The 25,272-nt window shown below is 42.8% G+C and overlaps 1 protein-coding gene across 1 annotated transcript in view; it reads right to left on the reverse strand.

Annotated features, from left to right (window-relative positions):
• Window positions 1-25,007, reverse strand: part of LOC136648461 (calcium-activated chloride channel regulator 1-like) — a 28,550-nt gene extending 3,543 nt beyond the window's left edge. Inside the window, exons 1-13 of the mRNA XM_066624574.1 lie at window positions 24,843-25,007; window positions 20,614-20,754; window positions 20,216-20,366; window positions 17,021-17,129; window positions 15,816-15,984; window positions 15,493-15,714; window positions 13,869-14,093; window positions 10,865-11,042; window positions 9,986-10,092; window positions 9,340-9,570; window positions 7,445-7,715; window positions 6,850-7,017; window positions 1,459-1,701 (exon numbers count right to left, since the gene is read on the reverse strand). Coding sequence (XP_066480671.1) covers window positions 1,459-1,701; window positions 6,850-7,017; window positions 7,445-7,715; window positions 9,340-9,570; window positions 9,986-10,092; window positions 10,865-11,042; window positions 13,869-14,093; window positions 15,493-15,714; window positions 15,816-15,984; window positions 17,021-17,129; window positions 20,216-20,366; window positions 20,614-20,754; window positions 24,843-24,998 — 2,371 coding nt within the window. The 5' untranslated portion in view covers window positions 24,999-25,007. The remainder of the gene's footprint in view (window positions 1-1,458; window positions 1,702-6,849; window positions 7,018-7,444; window positions 7,716-9,339; window positions 9,571-9,985; window positions 10,093-10,864; window positions 11,043-13,868; window positions 14,094-15,492; window positions 15,715-15,815; window positions 15,985-17,020; window positions 17,130-20,215; window positions 20,367-20,613; window positions 20,755-24,842) is intronic.
• Between the last annotated feature and the right edge of the window lie 265 nt (window positions 25,008-25,272).

Here is a 25,272-nt window from a genome sequence, read left to right on the forward strand (position 1 = left end):
CCCGGCTGCGCTTCATGTTTTTAATACTAAAATGGTTAGTCGCCTGCTTTACGGAGTTCCTATTTGGATTCATGCCTTATCTAACAAAGTTGATCAGTTGGCCGCCTCCTTTTATAGACGGATCCTTGGGGTCCCCAATTATATTAAATTGTCCACCCTGTCTTTTGAGTTGGGCATCCATCTCCCTTCAACTATGGCCTGGAAATTTACTTTTAAATTTTGGTTACGTCTTTTTTTTAAGACTGATCCTGACTCTCTTCTTGTTCATTTTCTTAAAGACTCTTTTCAATCTTTCTGGTCTTCGCTCTGTATATCTAAATTAGCTTCTATTGGCATTCTTTTAGACTCTCTTTTTAACAGTAATTTTAATCAGGCGCTATCCCTTATTTATGAAAGACTTTGTGAGTCTGAATATTCATGGTTATCTTCTAATTCGAATCGGGTATGCTCTCCTATCTATTATGGAATTTTCCCCTCTTTTGCCACCCGCTATTCTTATTTCCAGTCCCTTACGAATCCCCTTGAGAGGAGGGTTTTTATGGTAACCCAGTTAAATGTTTTCCCTTCTGCAGTGCTGAACGGTCGTTATTCTCGGATACCTTTTGACCAAAGGTGTTGCAATCACTGTGGCATTGAGCCTGACTCTGTCACTCACCTTCTTTGTGTTTGCCCTGCGTTTAGCAAGCTCCACCGCTCTATTCTGAACCCTGTTCTCTCCAGCTATTCTGGCCCCCCCATCTGTTTGCAGCGTTTCTTCTACATGACTTTTCGCAAGAAACGACTATGCTTGTTGCCGAGTTTCTTGTAAAAGTTTTAATTTCTAACAGCCCAAGGCAGCCCTGACTGGCATGTTTGTGTGAGCATTTCCCATGCGGTAACTTCTGTGTTTATTTTATTTGTGGGTTATATTTATGATCATGTATTTATTATGTATGATGCCAATAAAGGTTGTTGGAGTAGAATTAGGAATCACTGAAGTTGCTTTAACTCTGGGGAGCAAAGTTCCATCTGCCTGGACCCTGTCAACATATCATGTATATTAGGATATAGATGTGAAGACTAGTAATGTCAAAGATCCCTTTCAATGGATTTGAATCTTCATATTCTCCGGTCTCAAATTCACTACTGGAAAAAAAATGGTTAACAGCCCAATCCTAAGGATGGCTAGCACTGGTCAGCACTAGTTGGCTGTTGAAAAGCATTTTATGGTGTTTTTACAACAGCGTGCACTGGAAGAAACCGTGGGACACTGGCTGAATAGGATTGGGCCAAACATTTTATTCCATTTCATTGTGGTTGTTTTTTATTAAATGCTGATTCCTCCTTTTCTGGGTTTTGTCTTTATTAAAATGTTTTGCATTTTAATTGTTACCTGCCCCACATCTTCTAGAAAGTGAGATATAAATCTTTATAAATAAATAAAAGAAGTTTCTGCTTAAAGCAGAATTTCACACTCACCTGTCCCCACATCATAGTCATTCCCAGGAGCTGTCCATGACAAATGGAATGCTTCGGCATCATCAATCGGTACTACCTCAAGGTCAGTGATTTTACTGGGTGGAAAGACATCTGGAGGGGTTCCTGATGGAACATCTGCCACTAGAAAAGAACCTCCTGATGCAACTCTGCTGAAATTGCCTGGGTTTGCTTGGAGTTCATCCTCACTCGGTTCAGGTCTTGTTGGATTCATATTTATTACACCTGGAAAAAAAAAAAGATGCAAATAAGTTGCATCTCATTATGCCAGTGTTCTTCAACCTGTGAGTCGGGACCCCAATGGGGTCACAAAGCTTCATTTTGCGGGCCGTGGCAATTTTCAAAACCTGTACAAGAAAGGGCTTGTATCCAATCGAATAATGGTACTGCCTTATCAAAGCTGATTTGTTGATATAATCCTGCACAGCCTCTTTTTTCTGTCATGCCCCACAGCTCCTAAGGCCAGCTCTGCTCAGGCTCCTACCTCACAGGGTTGTTGTGAAGACACAAGAGAGGGGAAATGAGGCAGACGGGGTAGGGGTGGATGGCGATGGATTGGATTGGCAGTGGGTCCCCAGTCTCATACTTTATTGATTTATTGATTGGAGTTGTGGCATGAAAATGGTTGGAGACCACTGCATTATGCAACAAAATTGATCAACAAAATTGCTCAATCAGTTATTTTGATAACCAATTTGATTCCATTTCTCTGCTGAAATATACTATGAAGATCATTTTAGAAATATAAATTGTTTTCCTTATTCACTTACAATACAGGTGGGGCCTTGATATTCAGCAGGGGATCTATCCTCGGACTCCCCGTGGATGCTGAATTTTGCGTTAACAAATCTGTGATTGGCCTCACCTGAGCCCTCCAGAGGCGACTGGAGCTGTGCTCTGGTCGACTCTGGAGCGCTTTCTGAAGTCCACCAAAGCCCATTGAGGCAGTGCATGCCCACACCTCTGCAGGCTTCAGAAGGGCCTCTTTGACAAAAAACCAAAAGCGACATTTTAATACCATATGAGGCATTCTAAGTAGCTTTTTTTTCTCCTTTTTTTCTTTTTTTTTCTTTTTTTTGGCCAAAAAGGCCATTCTGAAGCCCATAGAGGTGTAAGCGCATGCTGCCTCTCAGAGCTTCAGAAAGCCCGGTCGCCTCTGGAGGGCTCAAGTAGGGCCAAGTCTGGCTCTGCATGGGTTGGGGGGGGAACGAACCGTGTTGAGCCAGATCCACTAATGAATAATCTGTGAAGATGGAGGCCCCATCTGTACACATATGTTTCCTGCATATACAGGCAGGTACCATATCTTTGGATCCCTTATCTGTGGTTTTAGTTAACCATGGATGCAGGAGGGCTGCACCCCCTGCAGGACCGGAAAGGCTGCTGTTTCGGCCAAACAAAATTCACTTCCGATTTTTCATAAAACCAAAAGTGGTGTTTTTATGCCTTTGGAAGGCTTTAGGAGCAGTGGCATAGCTAGCGAGGGGCGGGGGGCAGTCCACCCCAGGTACCAGCCTGGGGGGGGGGGTGACACCACAAATGAACCAACATCGCTAACATTGCTGAGGTTACAAATAACCCTATCATGCTATATACCGTTGGATGCGGACTTTCCAGTGGAATTCAATGGAAAAACCCAGAGTGAAATATCTCCTTTCCATCAAAAGGTATGGCCCAAAAATCAAATACAAAAAAAATGCATGGAGCCCTATGGAAAATGAAACTAAACCATATCGTGTGTTTTCTCGCAAGTAGGTGAACTTGCCTTAGTGCATCAGAAAGGGCAGGCGGAGAGGAATCCAAAAACACCAGTATGGTTCCAATCCAATGAAAACAGCCCCCAAAAAACACCCAAGAAGGAGGTCCCTCCCTCCAAGCACACAAATGTTTTGAGCCCTACGGAAAGCAAAAGTAAGCCACGCGTCATGTTTATTCACCAGTAAGCAAATGTGCCTTGGCTGCTGGTCAACTCAGGCAAAGGGGAATGCAAGGCTAGCTGCATGGTCCCAATCTGAGGAAAGTGGAGCTCAACAATTGCTCCAGAAGGCAGCACCCCCCCCCCCCAAATAAGACAGAGACTTGAGCTGGTAAAGTGGGCACTGGGGACGGCTAAAATCTCACTGATTTTTTGGGGGGGCAATGTGTTATTGCAGACAGGTTACAGAGAAAATTCACTTGGTGAAACAGGGCTGGCTTCCCCTTATTTAATTACCTGGTTTTTTTTTTAATTCATTATTATTTTTTATTTTGCTTGATGATGTCACTTCCAGCCATGACATCACTTCCAGTGGGTCCTGGACAGATCGTCATTCTACAAAGTTGGTCCCAGTGTTAAAAGTTTGAGAACCACTGCCTTAACTCAAAACAGGCCAATGAGACATCTGGGGGGGGGGGGTGACATCCTAGTGACCAAAATTCTGGAAATCATAGCTTTTAGAACATAAGAACATAAGAACAGCCCCACTGGATCAGGCCACAGGCCCATCTAGTCCAGCTTCCTATATCTCACAGCGGCCCACCAAATGCCCCAGGGAGCACACCAGATAACAAGAGACCTCATCCTGGTGCCCTCCCTTGCATCTGGCATTCTGACATAACCCATTTCTAAAATCAGGAGGTTGCGCATACACATCATGGCTTGTACCCCATAATGGATTTTTCCTCCAGAAACTTGTCCAATCCCTTTTTAAAGGCGTCTAGGCTAGACGCCAGCACCACATCCTGTGGCAAGGAGTTCCACAGACCGACCACACGCTGAGTAAAGAAATATTTTCTTCTGTCTGTCCTAACCCGCCCAACACTCAATTTTAGTGGATGTCCCCTGGTTCTGGTATTATGTGAGAGTGTAAAGAGCATTTCCCTATCCACTCTGTCCATTCCCTGCATAATTTTGTATGTCTCAATCATGTCCCCCCTCAAGCGTCTCTTTTCTAGGCTGAAGAGGCCCTAGGAATAATACCATCATGCTATATACCATTTGATGCAGAATTTCATCCATTGCTTGTGGGGAAATACTCACTGCATTTATTTTCTGGTCATTATTATTATTAATTTCATGTCATGACTATTACTATCTCTGTCTCACCTACCTCACAGGGTTGTTGTGAGGACAAAATAAGGAGAGGAACCATGTACACCACCCTGAGCTGCTTAGAGGAAGAGTGGTATTAAAATGTGAATTAATTAATTAATTAATTATACAATTAATCATTAATAATCAATTAATTAAGTCGTATGGGGTGACAAAAATTTATGGGCCCTGGGTGTCAAATGACCTAGCTACACCTCTGATTAGGAGAACCCCTGCAGAAACCGGGGCATGTCTGTACTCTCACTCATTGGCTCACTCATTTCCTTATTGGATTTATAGTAGGATTTTTATGCAGACGGTATCCATATATATTTCTTTTCCATATCTCACTTTTCGTCTCTTCAGTTGTTTCACAGCCGTTACTTTATAGATGTGTAGTAATCAGTTGAAAATTAATATACAAATTACTTTTTTTCCCCCTGAAACATTTTCACTATATTAGGAAACAATGTCGGTTCAATCCTATAGTCTCCCAGTACCAGCACAGAAGCCTAGCACCAGAGCTGGGTGTCATAAGCGTGCCATAAAGCATGCTTACACCACCTGGGTCATCAGGTGCTGGACCCAAGGCTAGCAGGAGAAGGACTTGCCACTGCCAGGGGTAAGTGAAACAGCCTGGTGGCAGTGCAGTCTCTGGGGCAGGGGGAGGGTGGAATGAGGGCAGGGCAGGAGAGGAACTGGTGGAGCCCAACACAAAGGCTCTTGCATCTGAGCCGGAAAAATAGCCAGTGCAGACATGGAGACCCATTGCCAGGGCCGTGGCTTTCCTTGGGGGAAAGAGACAAGGTCCCCTTCCGCCAAGGAGACTCCCAGCAGTTTCCTTGTGCCCATTGGACACAGCGGTAGCCGCTTTGGTGCTGCTGCTCCAGTGGGCACCAGGAAGCATAAGATTGGTCTGCCCCTCAACTGAGCAAATCCAAATTAACCTCTGCCTCCCCTCATGGATGTCCAGGAGTTGGGCTGCTGCTAAGAACCTCCCATCTACTTAGACCTCTGATCCAGTTAGCCCACCAGCCCACCACCACCTGAAAGGGGACAGCTTTTCACAGTTCTAACTTTCAGTCCTTTTTGAATTTGTGAAGGAATTAAAAAGCACCCATCTCAAGAGAGATTGTTGGGGGACCCACTTCCCTCCATTATGAAAATCTGCCATTTATTTCTATTCTGTGTTTCCTATTCTATTAACCAGTTATTAATCTACAAAAGGACATGTTGGTTTTATTTCCTGATTGCTAAGTTTACTCAAGAGTCTTTGGTGAAGGACTTTGTCATAAAACCTTTGGAATATCAAAGTGTACATCAAATGGATTGCATCTATCCACAAGCCTGTTGATACTGTCCAAGATTCGCAGGGATTTGTTAATTTTCAGTAACCCTACAACATTGTCTCTTATCACCTCTATTAGACTCAGTCCTTCAGATTCCCTCCTTGAAAAGATCAATTCAGGAACACGTACTGTATCTGCCCTATGACTTCTGTAGTTAAGACAGATGCAAACAATTCATTCAATTTCTCTGTGATCTTCATATTCTCTTTAAACATCCTCTTTACTACGTTGTTAACTAACGGTCCAAATTTCTCTTTGACTGGTTATCTACTTCTGATGTAGTTAATGGTGTTATTGCTTGCTGTGGTGTTTTTAACCATGCGTCCCTGATTTTTTTTATTTCTTTTTCAAGAATTTGTGTTCTTCTGTAGCTTTCCCATATGTACAAGAGTTCCATTTTTTGAAGGAAGTCTTCTTTACTCATGGGCCATGCTTGCATCCCTCCAGATGATGTTCATTATCATGATTACAGTAATAAATGTATTGATAATAGCAAGACTGGATTACAGTTACATGATCTACATGAGGCTGCTCTTGAAGTCTGAGAACTTCACTTGGTGCAAAATGCAGCTACACGTTTGGTCCAATGGTTTCTCATGCCGCTGCTATATCAACCTCACTGGCAACCAGTTCCTTTCCAGGTGCAATTCTACAAGGCTGGTGATTATGTTTAAGTCCTACATGGCTTGGGTCAAGGATACCTAAAGGATTATCTGCCCCAATATCAAATGGCCTCTCCCTTAAGGTCAGCTGGGGAGGCTTTCCTGCAAGTGCCACCAAGGTCTGAAATTTGACTGGAAGAGCTTTCACCATGGTGTGGAACTCCCCTCCCCGGGTGTGGAACTCCTTCCCCGTGATATCGGCTGACCCCCTTTCACTTGATGTTCTGGCTAAAGTACCCCCATTTTTTGCACTTTGTAAAGAAAGCAATGGTATTTCATGATGCATCCTTACCATCTTCTTCTACGTAACCTGGTACATATAAAGCCCGGTTCTGTCTGCGGACACGTCTGACAGTCTTCTGTTCCCCTTGAACACGCACTTTCAAGTTGTATCTACCATTTACTTTAAAGGATAAGAAATATCCAGAGTAGATTCCATCATGCTTGAGAGTATCGGCACCTTGGCACATAAATATTCAGAATTAACATCTAACAACTTTCTTACTATTGGCAAACAGCATATAGAAAATCTAGGCAAAAGCAAAAATTATGGAGAACAGAGAGTAGTTGTGTGGTTTGGATTACAAAGCCCCAGCTTGAATTACTCCCTGTACCATCAATGGAATTTCAAGGGTACAACTAGCTCAGTGTGGTCCACAGCTCAGTGGTAGAGTACATGCTTTGCAAGTAAATGGTCCCATCCCTAGTATCTCCAGTTAAAAAGGATCTCAAGTAACAACTTTGGGAAAGTGCTCTGCTAGAGACCTGAAGAGACACTTTCAATTAGATGAGATGATACAGCTTTACATGTCCATAAGTTTTAAAAAGTGTGACCAGAAGCACATATTAAAATGCATAATGCCATAAATGCTTCAAAATAATTGTACCTAAACCATCGTCCTCAAGTGTAATATCTTCAGGAGGTCTAGATTCCTGTTCCACTGTGGCTATAACATTTGCCTCGAGAACAGGCAAAAACCCTTGACTGACTTCTGCATAAATGACCATTGGATTAGGATAGTTATTGTTGTCTCTATTCATATAGGTCTTCACAGTCACTGGAGGCTCCGTTAAAGATCTTGCTCGGGTGGTGACCGTCATCGATATAACTTGAGTCGCTGTGTATGTATTCTGAATTTTGTAAGTCCAATCTCCCACCTGCAGATCAAAGTGTTTGAAAAAAAATTAAATGTTCAGTATCTAAGAACTTCTTTTTCTTCAATTCATATGTGATCCTTTGGTTATCATATTTGATAAGGCTTTGTTCTTGATAAGGTTTTTATTGTTGTTATATTTGAAAGAGACACCAAAACCAGAGAGTAACAGGGTCAAGCTGTTCATATGACAACCTAAGATGATAATTTGACTCCCTTCTAATAGGGCACCAACATAGCAAGTCCTGGTTGACAGTAGTAGTTTTGCTCTTCATCCTCTGAAATGAGCTATTGCTTTGATTCTCAAAGTTTGTCCCCCACTGTACCACTTTGCATGGTCTGCCTATTGGAAGTACCATCAGAAGTAACTGGTGATGATGTCACTGCCAGTTACTTCCAGATTGGGAGGACAGACCATTAAGGCCAGAAAGGTAAGAGGCTCAGGGCAGGCAGGAGGGCTATTTTGAATGTGTGAAAAGCACATGCTGAAGCTCTGCCCGCTGAGCCAATCTTCCTAATACTGCTTGCCGCATTGTGTTCCTCCAGCACCACTTCTGCTGAGGATCAGGGAAGGAGAGATGGAAGGAGGCCTCTCAAGTCAGAATGCAACATGAGAAAAGGCAGACCTAGGATATGAGAGAGAGAGAGAGAGAGAGAGAGAGAGAGAGAGAGAGAGATGCTGCCGAGGCTCTGGGATAGCCCAATTATCTACTTTCTCCAGTGTTGCATGTGCTGCTTGCTCTCAAGCCAATAACTGCCCCAAATTCTGCATGAACTCTCCAAAGTTCAAAGTACTGTGAAAAGGCTATATGCAAAGAAGGTCCACTTAAATGCATCTGCAGTGGATTCCATTATCAAGTCCGCCTGTTACATGCCATTTTGTTAATGAACAAAATCACAAGAGGCAAATATTTGGCAGATGAAACATTTCCTTTTCAGAGAGATGCAATGATAGGAATACTTGCATATATGTAGCCTTTAGTGAGGCTGAGACATCCTTATTCTTATGCATCTGAACAACAAACATTTGGAGATGTAAGAGTCAAATGGGCCTCTACATTGATTTCATAAAAATGGGTCCCGCAGCTAGCAAACGTTTGGGAAATTGTGGTGTAGGTCTCTCATGGATGCTGTGAGCAAGACTAGGTATGTTTCTTCCCCTACTCCCTCTCTCTTCCCAACTAAACATTAGCATCAGAGTCTGCAGAAGAGCTTGCACACCTGCCAGGTGAGCATCTGGATCAGAGCAGGTTGCAGGGATCCAGGGGGAGTGGCTATGCGAGCAGGTCATCACACTTCTAACAACCAGGAGCTGTGCATCATCTGGGCACTCAAGCTGCATGACCAGCCCTAATAATGCCCTGTGGCTAAAGAAATGCTAATGTGGGGTATTGAGAGTCATTAGAATGGAGCCCAGGATTTGTAGAATGAAATGGGTTTGAGCAAGTCTTAGAGTCTACTGAGACTGCATGACTCTTCCCCACTTGCTGAATCAATGAGACTACCTGAGCTGCAGTGATGTAAACCTCTGCTGGCATTTCTTGCCTGCTTTCTGTAATGAACAGAGACACTTTCTTAGTGTGTGTAGGGTTAAACATAGAGAGGTTTAAAGAATGTTCAGCTCTTACCTCTGCAGTTTCATTAATCTTTAGTCGAGCCAGTCGCATGTTCGTATTGTCAATTACAAAGTCTGATTGAAAGTATAGTTTTCCTCTTGGATCCGTCAAGATAATTGTTGGTGGGGATGTGCTCAAACTCCACGTAACAACAAAGAATGTATCATTTCCCACAGATTTATCAATGGATACAACACCATCCAAAGACTTGTAGGAACCAATGCTTTGACTTTTACCTTCCAGCTGTTAAAAGAAAATCCTAATGTGTCATAATATAGCAGAAAAAAACTGTAATAGTTTTAATATAACTATAATACAAAAAAATGTAATAAATAGAGGGTTTATGTAATGTTTCAGAGACAGTCAGGTAAAATTATACCGATTCATGGTTACCCTACAGGGATAACTGTTTAATCATGGTTTCTGCACAAGATATTGCTGAAAGACACTGTCTAATATTCTTAACAACATTTTAGCACTCTCTCACTTCACTACGATTCTTTAAAATACTTTTTGCCATGCTCCAAAAAGCAAATTATATATTTTCCAGTGTAAATGCTTTTAAAAAAAATTTCTGTACAACACCTAGCAATTTTAGGGATGATGATTGATGGTAATAATGGAGCCCAACTTGCTCCCAAATCTTTGAAATCCAGACCTGAATAGATTGTTGAGAAATATTTCCGCTTTCAGATGAAATCTTACTGAAAATATCCATAAGGCCATTGGAGTCCAATCTGTCGGTGGCAGCAAATTTCAAACCTCCTGAAACACAATAGGAAGAATGGTTAGAATAAATCATCAGTTGCAGTAAAATCTCTGGACTCTGCTTGTTTTGTGCCCTGTAGTAGTATCAACAAGTTTGTGGATGGGGCTGGAAAATCACAGCTGCAGCTGTGGGAAATGCATACTGCAACACACACACATAATGCCCTGTGTAGATTTTAAAATGCTGTTGCAATTTCTCTTGTGAACTAAGGTCAGGAGGTGGGATGGAAATCAGTTAAATAAATACATAAAACATACAAGCACAGGGATGCCTTCATATATAAGATGAGAGAAAACTCAGCATTCTACCATTTTAAGACCTGAAAATTCTATTTATCATAAAGTCAAGATTTGTCCTATTTATGGGGCATTTGACATGGAGGATCGACCTTGCAAGAGGTATAATCTGAATAACTTCCAGGAAATTCCAATGCAGAATGGCATCCCACTTTGGCTTGTATAATGTTTCAGTAAGCGAACATCTCTATTTCAAGCCCACATCTTCTGCATATGATTGTGTTTGTTTATGGTTCCATTTTGATTACTATCTGATCTATAGGCAAGAGTCAAGTTTGCTATAACAGGGAGAGATACTACATATGAACCTGGCTAATAAGGAAAATTCCACATGTCGAGCAGACAGGAGGAGATTTGGCAGATGGCAGCTTGGAAGGGAGACTGGTGCCAATTCCAATTTTGTGAAGCACCTGCTGTCGTCATGTGGGAAACCCGAGTCTTGTAAAACTTGATATTGTGCCTACATCTTTACCTGTCATGTCTGCCAAGGTTTCTAGTTCTTTTGCAGCGCTTGGCCCCAAGGCAATGGTGTGGATTTTTGACCCGCTTCTTTCAACTTCAGCAAAGCAAGAACCTATGCTTGAATCTTCTCCATCTGTCAACAGCACAATCTCACAGCCTTCAGTACTATTATACTTTGTTAAAAATACCTGTATTTAAAGAGTAGATTAAATATTAGCAGCAAGAAGTGTAGATGTCACAGAAGGATGTTTGGAATGCTATTATTATTATTATCTTATTTTATTCACATCAAAATGACAACGCAGCTGATAATGATCGTATATACCAGGGGTCGGCAACCTTAAACATTCAAAGAGCCATTTGGACCCGTTTTCTGGAGAAAATAAAACCTCGGGAGCCACAAAACCCTTTTGACATCTAAAATGAAGATAACACTGCATATATAGTTTTTTTTTACCTTTATGCTATGTATAAAAAAACTATAGTGTGTTGCATTTTTGAAATGAATGAACTGCTACAGAGAAAACAATATGTAACATATTTTAATGTTACAAGATCACCATAATCTTAAATTTAGAATTACATATAAAAAACGAAAGAGCTAAAATAAAATACATTTAAATTAAATACTAATTTATTTTCCCAGGGCCTGCCCTAGTCAATTTGGTGCTATAGGCAAGACGTGGGCTGGTGCCCTCCCTAGCAGAAAATCCTGACCAACAGTAAATAGTCATCTTTGTGTCTTTTCCACAGTAATGTAAAAGAGGTACAATGAAATACAAAATCTAATGACTAGTATTTTTCAATACAATAAAGAGATTTATAGTTATTACTCCCCCTTGTATGTCCCAATTTATAATGTGCACTCCCCTCTTGTATATGCAACTTTTATAATGCGCTCCCCTCTTACAGGTCCCATTTTTATAATGTAGCCCCTTCTTGTAGCTCCCTTGTAGGTGCTGGGGCACCTTCCTTATGAGGAAAGGCTACGGCGTTTGGGCCTCTTCAGCCTAGAAAAGAGACGCTTGAGGGGGGACATGATTGAGACATACAAAATTATGCAGGGGATGGACAGAGTGGATAGAGAGATGCTCTTTACACTCTCACATAACACCAGAACCAGGGGACATCCTCTGCCTGTCTCCTCAGAAGTCAGTCCCAGTAGAGTGAACGGGGCTTCCTCCCAGGGAAGTGTGGACAGGCTCCTCTGCCTGTCTCCTCAGAAGTCAGCCCCAGTACAGTGAACCGGGCTTCCTCCCAGGGAAGTGTAGACAAGCTCCTCTGCCTGTCTCCTCAGAAGTCAGCCCCAGCAGAGTGAACCGGGCTTCCTCCCAGGGAAGTGTGGACAGGAATGCAGCTCACCTCGCTCCTTCCTGCCCTTTGCCTCAGCAGCGCTGCATCTCCCGCACTTCTCCGACCAGCCTCAACTCTTCCGTTCAGCCCCCTGCCCGCTGCAGGGCGAAGAATGGAAGAGCGCAGGGAAGAGGTGCCCGGCTGCCCCCCCGCACCTGCTCGCAGTGGGGCACGGAGAGCAGGTCCAGGAGAGCGCCACTTCCCCTGCCTGCCTGCCTGCCGAGGAAGGAGCTGCTGCGCGTGCGGGGGGGGGTGCTTTGCAGGGCAGGAGCTGCAGGGCAGGAGCTGCAGCTTTGCAGGGAGGAGCGGCGCCCCACACTCACCAGCAGCCAGCGCCCGCAGCACATCGCGTGGAGTGAGGCGCCCTCGGGGCTGGGCTGGCTGCGTGGAGGCCAAGGGGAAGGCGCCCCGCTTCCAGCCCCCACTGGGGAGCTGCATCAGAGGACTGAAAGAGCCGCATGCGGCTCTGAAAACACAGGTTGCCGACCCCAGGTATATACAAAAACCATAATATTTATCAGCTGGTAAATCCTCATCCACACGGACATCTTATGGCAGTCTTCTGTAATTCAACTGGTAATTCAGCTGGTGTTATTGCCGGGGTGTCCAGTTGTGCAAAGTACTCATTAAATTGTGTTGATATTGTTCCTAGTGTGCCAATTACTATTGGCATCACTTTTACATGCTTCATTCAGATTCGTAACAATGCTATGCACAGATCGCAGTATTTGCATACTTTATCCTGTAGTATTATTATTATTAATAATAATAAATATTCCACTTTTCACAAAGAAGTTTACATAGCTAAATAAACCAGTAAATGGTCTCTTATCCCCCAAAGGGCTCACAGTGTAAAAAAGATGTAAAACAGACACCAGCAACAGCCAGTGGAAAAGATGTCATATAGGGGTGCAGAGGAACAATTGCTCTTTTGGACTTCATGCCAAAGGGAGCTAAAATATTAATAAAATATTAATAATGAGCTAAAATATTAAAAAGGAGAAAATGGCAGGATATTTTTGCTAGAATTATGACAGTCTTGCAGATATCTACTCCCTGTCCTGCTTTTGAAGGATCACATGAAATATTCCTGCATTTAAATGAAACAATGTAACATTCATCCAGGAAAGATGGTTTCCTTGTGTTACGTGACCTGTAGGGAGAGCAAATGTTTTAACTCAGAGCTGGAGGACAGTACTTGGTGATTTCCTTAGGAGTTAATGGGATAGAGCACCAATGACCTTAGTGGCTTGCAATTAATGCACAATTATGCAGTTGTTGAATGGCCCAAACAATTTTTCTGCAAGCTGTTGTTGCTGTTACAGGGGAACCATTTTTCCCAGCACTCAAAAGAGCAATATTTGCAATTGGGAAAATTAGTCATCATCAGTTACAAGGACAGCTTGATATGTGATTGCATGAGTATTGTGGGCACCTATTGGGGTTGTGTCTGTGCTATTTCTGATGTGGAACAAGCAGCACCTGTGCTGTTTTGTGAGCTTTTAAACTCACATTCTGATATTTTTCAAAGAACTGTTTGACATAAGTTGGATGCAGTGAAGGCAAGTTCACAGAGTGAATGGTGCAAAATGGTGCAAAATACAACCCAAAATGTCTAATCAGAAATGAAATAAGAGTTGCTGGAAAATATTCTCCTTCACCTGAAATCCTGCACGCACTCCTGAACAGATGCTAGTTCCTCCACCAGCTGTGGTAGGCAAATAGTTTGTAAGAGATTTGCGCACACGATAATTGACAATGTGTTGCAAACCAGTTGCAATTTTTGCACTGCTCTCAAATGTGACAATTCCAACCCAGGAATCAATTTCAATAATCTGAAGGAGGAATAGATCTGCAGCTTCCCTCAGTCGATTAATGCGATTGTCCTGCAGAAGAGGGGGAAAAAACACTTATAAAATTGTTGATACCATCCACATAATAAAAATTACAGATACAATTGTACGTACCACCTTTCTTCATATCTACACTAGAGGGGGCTCACAAAACAATAGAGCAGTGGTTCTCAAACTGGTGGGTTGTGAACTGTAGCCAGTTGTGACCCACCAGTTCGTGTAACATGTCCCCTGTCCCTTTAAGGGGTGGGGGAAGGGGAGGGAGGTGCTTTGCAAAAGTGCAAAATGGAAGTGCTTTGTGCCTGCTTCTATTGCAGGTTCCAAGCATCTGGGAGCGCTGCAGAGGACTACTCAGGGCTCCCCACACCTCCTGCAGCCTGCTGCAGTCCTACATTATACAAAGTAAGTCACAAGCACCCCCCCTCACCTCCCCTTAGTGAAGCGATCCTGGGGACCCTGTTGCTGCCCTAGCCCCTCCCCTGCAAGAACTTACTGAGGGAGGAAAGCTCCCTCAAAGTTTGAGAACCACTGCAGTAGAGTATAATAATAGTAAAACCTGGTGTAAATTACAGTATAAACCCAACAGCTTAATACTACCCATCTCCCCACACGCCAACACCCAAGGGGCTCAAACTGCATCCAGCAAGGATTTTCAGGCTGTGAAGTCCTCCTTGGAGTAAGCCATCGCTCCCCTGCTGGGGCTACTTGAACCTATGCCAGCTAAATAGCTGGTACAAGTCCAAGAGGACCTAGGAAGGCAGACTGAGGCCAAGAAGGGGGATAGAATATCTTCATTGATACCGCCCCCTTCCCAGCCTTGATCTGCCCTCCTCCCCACCCCATCTCCACCCCATTCCTCCCCCTCCCTGCTGTGTTCCACTCACTTCACACTTCGCTTCCACCCACATGCTGCTTTACTGGCTCCAGCAGGGGCAGCAGCGTCCAGCAGCAGACCTTCAACACTGCCACCTTTTGCTGTTCCACTGTTATAAAACACCCCTTGTGATGTCTCAATCTTATTTAGGATGTCAAAAAAGGACAGCAGAGAAACAATTCCCCTCCTACCCCCAGGGCCTCTAAGTTCTTAACCTCTGCCACACAACTTTCCCATCCCTCACAGAAGCTGGACTGCACGCTTTCTAACTACTTTGTCCAGAAGAGCTGGAATGTTCAGTTCAGCCAACCAGCATCAGAAGCTTCACCATGACAGGCAGAATACAATTTGGATGGGGGAGACAGTATGAGAAAGTCTCTCCAATATAAATCTATTACCATTATTTGATAAACACCCCCACTGAAATATCTAAGCGGAAAGCAAAAGTAGCCTCTGCGTTTATTATACGAGATGCTGACTCAGCTACTGACTTAGTTCAATCACCTTTAAAAATCCAGTTCTCTGAAAGTAGGAAATGGGGGGAAAAAATAGACTTACCGAATTCATACTCCCAGAAACATCAAGTACTAGACAGACAACCCGTTCTTGTGGTTGCAGCAAGAAGATAGTTGGAACAGGTGGAGGGGCAGCGATGGGAGATGAACTGGCAAAGTCAGCAGAGTCCATGATAACTTCCCAGGTGCTCCTGTAGTTGCACAGTTTGTTCTGCATGTTTGTGGCCTGGATGTTATGGCTACTTTTGTCACAAAACTGAGTAACCTTTTTTTAAAAAAAAAAAAAATAAGGAAGAAAGGTTAGAAGTACAGAAAATAGGTTGAAATAAAAACCACAGCCTCCCAAATGACCTTAGAAATACTTACTGAAGGTAGACTTTGCATGTACATTATGGATGCTGGAGCACTTTGCTTTCTTTCTGGCACAAATTGACATCCAGTCTCATATAATCCAGTTTGGTGGTCAATTTTGCATGTTCTGATTGTTCCTGTTTTTTCTCGGAAAACATATTTACCAGTGATCTCAGCTGAGCATCTACACAATACAAGAAGTGAATATCATTAAGTCAAAAAGCTTATTAGACCATATGTGTGTGTGTGTTGTTTTGGATAAAAAATAGCCATCAAAAGATGAGAATGCATTTTACCAACATGTGTCTAGTATAGGTAATGGGGACTAAAATAGGGATATACATCATAGTGGTGGAAAAATAGTGTGCTACATAGCTGCAAAAATAGAGTCCTTCCAGAGCCTGGCAAACCTTTTTGCCAAGCAATATTCTCAACATTAATGCTCCCTGAATTAGAGCATTAGAATACGACTAACAGTGAATACAACATTTAAAGAAGTTATGTAAAGGTTGGAGATGGGCAGGCCAATCCTTAAGTGGGCACTGAGCTTAAGCACCACAAAGAGGATGGAAAGCACTGAAGATTGAAGCCAGGAAGGGGGCAGTATCGGTGGCAGCAGAGCCACTGATATCCTATTTCCCTTCCCAGGCTTGATCTGCCTTCCTGCAAAGCGGCTGGCTCAGATCCACACAGACCAGGTGGTAGAGGCTTACCCCAGGCAAGGGAACAAATGTTTCCTTACCCTTACCCAGAAAAGACCTCTCGAGGCCTGAACCCCCCCCCCCTCCGTGCGATGCAGCACATGCCCTGTTGGAACAGCTGCATCAATGCAGGAGGAATTAATTTTGGGCTGCCTGTGTATTTAACATGAAAATCATTCCTTCTAAATTAATTTATAAGAACTGTCATGAAAAACATTTGCTAAAGAAATACATTTTTAAAATGGGAATCTCAGCGAATTTTTTATTATTAGTTGTCTTTTAAAATTAAACAAGTTCATATCCCAGTGGCAATAGACTGTGATTAGGCTAGGATACAACTGTTGAAATTAAGAACTCTGCCTTAAAATGAACTGTGAAAAGTTATAGGTCTGCTACCAAACTACTGCTTAATCCTCTCTGTAAATTGATTCACATCACATTAAAACTGACAAACCAAGGTGAATGCCACCAGTGAAATATTTATTGTAACAGTGGAAGATAAGCATTTTAAGAGGGTACCTTGTTGCTTCAACCTTGTTTTCTCCATTGATGTAGAAAGATGCATCATAATTATATTCATCAAAGACTCCCCATCGAAGATGAGCCCATTCATGGACAAAGATTCTGCCTGCAGAACACCAGGAACAAACCTAACTGTAGCTTGGTGATTTGCATTTACAAAATACAGTTAAAGAGTCTCAGATGACTACATTTTCCTAAAAGAAACTTCTCAAATAAAAATTAGAAGTGCTCTGCAGTCACACCAGAGATGGAGAACTTACAACAGGAACAGTAGTTGTGCTCCTGCTGCTGAAGGTATATTTCAGTTCCTCAAGATATTCATACATATGGGATGCACATGTTAAAGTCCATTGAACATGACTCTGATTAAGGCATAATATGGAAATGGCAGTGCACTACACTGAAGCATGCCGCTTGAATTCCAGGGCTTGAACTGAAAGCTCAGGACACATACAGAATCCTTGCTGAAATTAAAAGGGGCTGGGTGGGACTACTGCCTGGATGGAAGACCTCCTGCAAATTCTAAATTGGGCATTGTGGAAGGAAAAAGGCAAGAGAGGTTTAATAAAATAATAACTGATGAAGTGTTAAGCATGGAAAATGCTTTCATGTATTGAAAATGTACTGACGAACCTGACATGTAAATATTGCTAATTCCTTGGCTAAATGTTGGACTTGCTTTGTGGCCACCTTGGTCTGAGACACATGTCTTTGACCTACAGTAAGTGCCAAAAGCAACAACAAATAAGTGTTTACCCAATAAATTCTCATATGTAGAATTGTATAGACCAGTGGTTCTCAAACTTTGTAGTACCAGGACCCACTGGAAGTTATGTCACTAACCTGGAAGTTATGTCATGACCAGAAGTAACATAGGACGCAATCCTACCCTGTGCTGGAACAGGCAAGCCAAGAGGCTTGCACTGTATCCAGCGCAGGATAGGGGCCCAAAGCAGCTCAGCTAGAGACAAGAGGAAACTTTTCCCCTTACCTCCAGGTAAGGCACCCTTGCTGCTATGGGTCTCCTCAGACTTGTGCCACTTCCTGAAGTGCAGGAAGTTTGAGGAGAGCAGAGTGGCTTGAAGCTGCTCTGAACTCCCCAGGAATGTGGGTTGGGATCTGGCATCCGGATCCCAGCCCCACCTCCCACTCCCTGCCCACCTGCCCCTGAGCCTGCCCACCACCCACCCTCCCCCCACACAGGAACACCTCCCTCCCACCTCCTCTCCGCCCACCCCAGAGCTTTGTGTCAGCCCAACCAGCCCAATGCCCGGCTTGCCACAGAAGCCACCACAGAAACTGGATTCAGCCTCTGTGTGCAGGCGCACCTCTGTGCGCCAGTGCAGCTTACTCCCGAAGAGGTGCAAACAAGGGATTGTGCTGGCCCAAGTCATTGTCTGGATTGCTCCATAATCAAGTAGGAAAATCTTTAACACCCCCATCCAAAAAAATCAAATTAATTAAAATTTAACAATAAGTGTAATAATAATAATAATAATAATAATAATAATAATAATAATAATAATAATAAAACTTTATTTTTATCCCGCCCTTCTCCCTAACGGGACCCAGGGCGGCTAACAACATATTAAAAAAACAGATTTTAAAAACATTAATACATAGCAGATAAAAACATTTAAAAACACATTACAGAGGCCATAAAAACAGTAGTCAGATTAAAAGACAGAATAAAAGAGCAAATCACCGAGGAATCAAGCCTGTAAAAAAACTAAAAGATGTATAAAAATGTTAAGAAGGCCAGAAATCAGAAGGCTTGTTTAAACAACAGTGTTTTCAGGCCTTGCCGAAAACTCTCAAGAGAGGGAGCCATTCTCAAATCAAGGGGAAGGGAGTTCCATAATGTTGGTGCCACTACCGAGAATTGTAGGTCCTAAAATTTATTTAAAATAAAGAACATGCTAACCCTACCAAGTATTTGCTGATCTGTTTAAAAAAATCCCGAAACATCCCAAAGGTTGCAGTCCTAACTACATTTACCTGGGAGTAAGCCCCATTGATTACCATTGTTAAAAGTATGTACATAGTAGCCTGTTAAGAGTACTGATCTGAAACATTTCCCCAAATGTAGTTACATTTGGCATCAAGTCTAAGATATTAAAAATGAAATGCACAATAAATTCTAAAGCATATTTTGCAAACAGACACAAGAGTATCTGGAGAATGAAAGCAACTAGGGACATCAGCAGCTTGCCTTACAAGCTGCAATAGCTTGAGCAACATCTCCACATTCCTCTCCTCTTTCAGGAAGTTAGGGTTTTCCCCATGCTCTCTCTTTCCCCAGGAACCAATGCCTTTTATGTCCAAGGTTTGGGTGTGTTTTCATTTACATGTGTCACTCTTGGCTTTTTTGAATACCAAATTCCTCTAGGGTGTGTCATAAGCCAAAGGCATGCATGTTTTGGTGCACAAATAGGAGTGCATACATGTGTCACTGAGCACCTGTGGTAACAGATTCTATAAGGAGTTAATAAAATAAAGTTCTTTAATGGTTTCTTATTATTTTTTATGTGTCTGTCAGCCCAATCCTACCTCCTGTCAAGCTATAAGCATACACCTGCTCCAGGCTATGCAAGTGCTGCATGATGGAGGGGTGACCTAAAGGCAAATGAGAGGTAAGTAAGAAACTTTTTACTTATGTCCACATAAGCCTACAGGTCACCTATGGATCTCAGACATTAGCCAGCCATTTTGGTGGTGTATGTTCAAGGAGAACAAAGGGGCAGGAAGGCTTTAAAAAGAGAAGATAAGATCCGGCATGCACGACTGCCACCAGATCCAGCCTTTCCCTCCTACAACACACCCTTGGTCCTTCCCCAAAATGCCCCATTCCTCCTCCCCACACCTTTGGCCTGCCCTCAAACTGGCTTAACTGCTCCAGTATAGGTTGCTGTTTGCAGCAGCAGACTTCCAAAGTTGCTACTGCTTTATGGTGGTGACTTGAAATGTCCACTGGCAGCCCGTCATCAGTAGCCAATTTATGACAGCAGGACAGCAGCCCACTCTTGTAAATTCAAGGATAGGTGTGGGCTGTTATTGTGGCTGTCATCTTTCCAAATGTTGACTATTTAATAATAAAAATAATAATATTTATTTTAATAAATATTATTTTAATATTTTTAATAATAGTTTTAATAATAAAAATAAAATGTAATTTGAATGAACAGATACTACCTCGTGATCCATAAACAACATGAAAACTGTCATTTGTCAGGAAGTTAGATGTGAAATGAATATATCGTCCCTTTTCCCCACATCCTCCATACTGCAGTGTGTAGGGATCATCTCCATATTTCAGGAAAGGATCTGCCACTATGACATCAGCCTAAAATAAAACAGGACTTGGTTTTAAAATCACAAGTGGCTATCACCATGTCAAAAAGAAGTTTAATGTTAAATTATGTATATGGCCCAATCCTATGCAGGTTTATTCAGGAATACATCCTACTGAGTTCAGTGGAATTTCATTTCAGTGAGTGTGGACAAGATCACAGCTTTATTTTGTAAGTTTTGCCTTCATGTTTTATACAGAGCAAAGTTACATTTTAATTGTAAGCATCTTCTACACTTACCTTTTCATAGGATTCTATGGTCACTCTTTTATATTCAGGTTTGCTTGTCCATTTCTCAGGAACGATAATTTTAACAGTTTTGAAATAAAATCTGTGCTTTGTGGCATTGAAGAGATAAACAGATGCATCTTGAATCATTTCCTAATAGGAAAATAAAATAAAACAATTCGGTGTTTTGCTCCAGGACATAAGTAGTAATTGGAATGGCAGGCAGAATTGCCTGAATTTATTTATTGTTTCTTTTTGTTTACTTGCTGAATGTAAAGGCTTGAATGTGCACAGATAAAGTGCATCTAAGATCCAGCATTTCCTTAATATGGCTGTGGTACCATTCTGCCAGAACAATGTTTTTCAACCTGTGGATTGCAACCCTTTTGGAGAGTCACAGCACCTCATTTATGGAGCCGAGGCTAAAGTTTTATTTATGTGAGCCCATGAAAACTATTCTGTGGACAAAACACAGCAGAAAATATTTGATGTTCCAAGTGTCAGAAATTGTATTCCTTTCTGAATTTTTTTTTTTTTTACTTTTGGTTTGGAAATACTTGTTTTTAATTTTGGTTTTGGGAACGTTTGTTTTATTAATACCACATTTTAAAAAGTTTTGTGACAAGATTCAAGACCAAGGATCCATTGAGTGAGGTAAGTACATACAAGTTCATTTGTATAATCATGAATAGCAAGTATAAAAATAGGAATTTTAATAAAGTACCTATATTGGAAACTGTATTGTGTGGATTGCCAGGGCCCAATCCTATCCAACTTTCCAGTACCAATGCTGCCGTAATGCAGCCCTAAGGTGAGGGAACAAAGGTTCTCTTACCTCGAGCAGCCCTCTATGACTGTCCCCCCACCACAGAATGCAGGGCAGGCCCCTTAGGCACGGCTGAACCGGCACTGGAAAATTGGATAGGATTGGGCCCCTAGTCTCCTATTTTTTTTATTTTGTGGTCATGGCACAAAAAATGTTGCACTGTGCTAAAACTTCCAGGCCGGCACCACTTCTTGAAGTTTTCTATTTCCTGCATACCCTCAACTATTTATTTGTTCATTATTTAAATGATTTATATCCTGTGTGTATCTCTAACAGCCCAATCCTGAGCTGCCCAGCGCCCAGAGGAGCAGCGGCGCCAAAATGGCTGCCATTTCAGGCAGCTGCCAATGGCTCCTCGGGGGAAGGGGATATATGTGTCGTCGTCATCGTCCCCGAGTAAGGGAGCAGGCCCTGCAATCGGGTTACTCAAAAGTCTGTTTAGTCAGCAAAGTGTAAAGCAGGCCTGTTTCAGGCCAGGAGGCCCAAATGGGAGTTCTGGATCTGGTGCCGCAGAGATCCGCTGGTCCCCCATTGCCCCACCTCGCTTTTTCCCCACCCTGGAACACTTCCCCCCTACTCACCTCTCTGCCACCCGGAGCAAGGGACAAGCTCCAGGTGACATGCGATGGGCCTCCAGCCGATGCTGGCTCCATGCGGATGGGTGCTGAGCCAGCACTGAACTGGTGGTGAGTCTGCAGGCATGACTTACAGCACGTTTGCAACACTCAGCACGAGTGGAGGGCCAGCGCTGAGGGCTCAGGATCCGGCCCTAAATTAACAGGGCACTTAAGGTGGTAGATCTACTAACCTAGCAACGCATTAAGGAACTTTCAAAATGCCTCTGCATTAACATTGCAACATATTGCTCCATTTCACCTCAGTGGCTAACCACAGCAGAGAAAACCACAACAATAAAATATCCAAGGTGTTTAAAAAAAAAAACAAAAAAAAAACCAGTTAATAGAAGAGTAGCATAAAACCAATCAGGGGAATAAAAATTTCACCACAGATTAAAAGCCTGATGGCAAAGAAATGTCATTGCAAAGCTGTGAAAAGGCACCACTGACCAGGCAGGGCAAGCCTCCCTTAGGAAGTTCCAGATCCTGGATAAAGCTACAAAACACATGGGTGCTGTCCTGATCCTCGCCAAATGATTCCGCTGTTGAAATGCTTCCGCTGCTGAAATGCTTCCAGCACCTGATCTTCAACAGTGGTTTGGCTGCAACATTTTGAATCAACAGAAGCCTCCACTTGGTTGAATACATGAGGTTGTCGTTAAAGTGATACCCCATGCTTTGCAGGGTGCAGTTATTCAGACCAGATGCAATTAGGGCTGGAAGTTACTACATAAGTATCACTGAGGTCAGATCTTCCTTATCAAAAGTAGGAACAGACATAGCTGGTGCACCAATCTAATTGGGCAAAGGCATTTCAGGTCACAATCTCTTCCTGACCATGTAGGTGAGTCGAGGCCAAACCCAAAGTACCTCCTAACTGAGAACCCAGGACCAGCGCAAATCCTCCTGATGCCTGAGGTGGTAGATAACTATTTGTATCTGGTAGCTCAAACTCAAACAGACCTTTATTGGCATATAATACAGATACAACAACAGCAGATGCAGACCTAAGGTAATCAATATTAATACAAAGGCTACACGATGATCAAGGAGGTTCAGGGCATTTACCTCATAAAGATATACTGTCAGGTGTTATCTCTTAATTCTTTTTACCACCATTTGCTGTAAATAAACCACCACCCTCTCAGTTACATTGCTGGAAACATCATTCAACAAATGTTGTATTTTAACATCATCAGGATATTCCTTCTTGTCTATTAAAATCAGGTTTAAGTATTTGGCTCTGATATCATCATATATAGGGCATTGCAGTAGCATATGTTGGAGAGTTTCAATGCAGCCCTGATTACAGGAGCAGCATCTAGCGGAATAAGACCTCCCCCTAAATCCACCAAACAGAACTTGCTATGGTAAATGTTAAATCTAGTGAGTGAAAAAACACGAAGTTCCTCAGAACTAGTTAGGAACAAGAAATATGCAGCCATCTTTCCGGGTTTCACCAGCACTATCAGATTCAAGGGGAAGCAAACCTTATTTGCCATAGAATATAGATTTTGATTTTCTATATCTAAAAATCTTTGCTTGATTTTCCAGAATGCTTCTATTTGAGATAGTAAGCACAAGGAATCTAAATCTATACCCATAGTTCTGATCTTATGTTCCACAACAGTCAGCCACTTCCGGACACTGCTTTTTATGAGCATTTGATGGAGAAGGCTCTGTGGATCCGAACAATAATGTACTTTGAGCCAATACTTTTTACTAGCCCTCCTGAGTCTTTCACAGTTGCTTAACATAAAGGTACAGAAGCGATAAGTGGTTGAAAAAAATGGTTCCTGCTAAACCTCTGTCTGTAAAAGGTGCTGTTCAAGGCACATGAACAGGGTCAGTTTAAAAAGGTAGCATCAGTTCTAGTGTTCCCTGTGCAATTCTAACAGTTCCATGGAATGGGAAATAGGTGCCACGTTACTTACTATGTTGAAATTGGATGTGCATATACCATAACCGAAGATAACAATACTACAGGACCCCAAACAGGATGGAACACTGAGCTTGAGTTCCAAGATTGATTTTGAATGAACTGAGCAGGGGAAGTGGGAATTTCCAGGAATTTGTCTCAAATATGTACTTCTTCTTGCAGAATGCAGGCACAGTTTACTATTCTTTAAATAATTTGTCAAAGTCATAGATGATGACGTTGCTAAGTTACCGTATTTTTCGCTCCATAAGACGCACTTTTTCCCCACAAAAAAGTGGGGAGGGGGAAGTGTGTGCGTCTTATGGAGCAAATACTGCAACACTGCAGGCGTTCTCAGGGGCAGGAGAGCCGGGGCAGGACCTCGATCTCGGCTATCTCCCACAGGGTGATGCCCTGCTCCCGGCTCTGCTGCTTCGCCATCGGGAGGGGGGGAGGCACCTGGCGAAGAACAAAGGGGGCAAGGTCCGCACCAGGGGCAAGATCCTCATTTGCACAGGTGCCACAGGGGGAGGGCAGGCGGAGAACAAAGGGGGCAAGGTCCGCACCGGGAGCAAGGTCCTCATTTGCACAGGCCCCACAGGGGGAGGCGCCTGGCGGAGAACAAAGGGGGCAAGGTCCGCACCGGGGGCAAGGTCCTCATTTGCACAGGCGCAACAGGGGGAGGCACCTGGCGGAGAACAAAGGGGGCAAGGTCCGCACTGGGGACAAGGTCCTCATTTGCACAGGTGCCAGAGGGGGAGGGCAGGCTTACTTTAAAAGTAAATTTTGCTCCTCTAAAAACTAGGTGCGTCTTATGGTCAGGTGCGTCTTATGGAGCGAAAAATACGGTAATTTATCCATTAACATTCAAGAATCTTACCTTTATGTTGTCCACAAGTTTTTGGTCCTCAGGGAGATTAGGATTTATTGCAACAACGATGTCTTCAAACCCACCATTCTTGAGCTTGACCATAGTCCCTGTTACTCCGTGTAGCAGTTGTAACACCAAGAAGAGAAGCCATCTATTGAGCTCCATCTTTGCATGTGACACCTGCCTCTTTAGAAAAATAACTGCCCAGGACAGTTGTCAATGCTTATATATATATACACACACACACACACACACACACAGAGAGAGAGAGAGAGAGAGAGAGAGAGAGAGAGAGAGAGAGAGAGAGAGCTCTTATTTGTTTTATGACATAAGGATTTGTGTTCTGTCTGTCAAGGAAATTGGAATATCCCCAAACGTTGTCAGAAATTAATCAGAACTCATGTTTCCTTGTTCTGTTTTACTCATAAACATGTGCATT

Source organism: Tiliqua scincoides, chromosome 4 (assembly GCF_035046505.1).
Source record: "Tiliqua scincoides isolate rTilSci1 chromosome 4, rTilSci1.hap2, whole genome shotgun sequence".
Classification (NCBI taxonomy): domain Eukaryota; kingdom Metazoa; phylum Chordata; class Lepidosauria; order Squamata; family Scincidae; genus Tiliqua; species Tiliqua scincoides.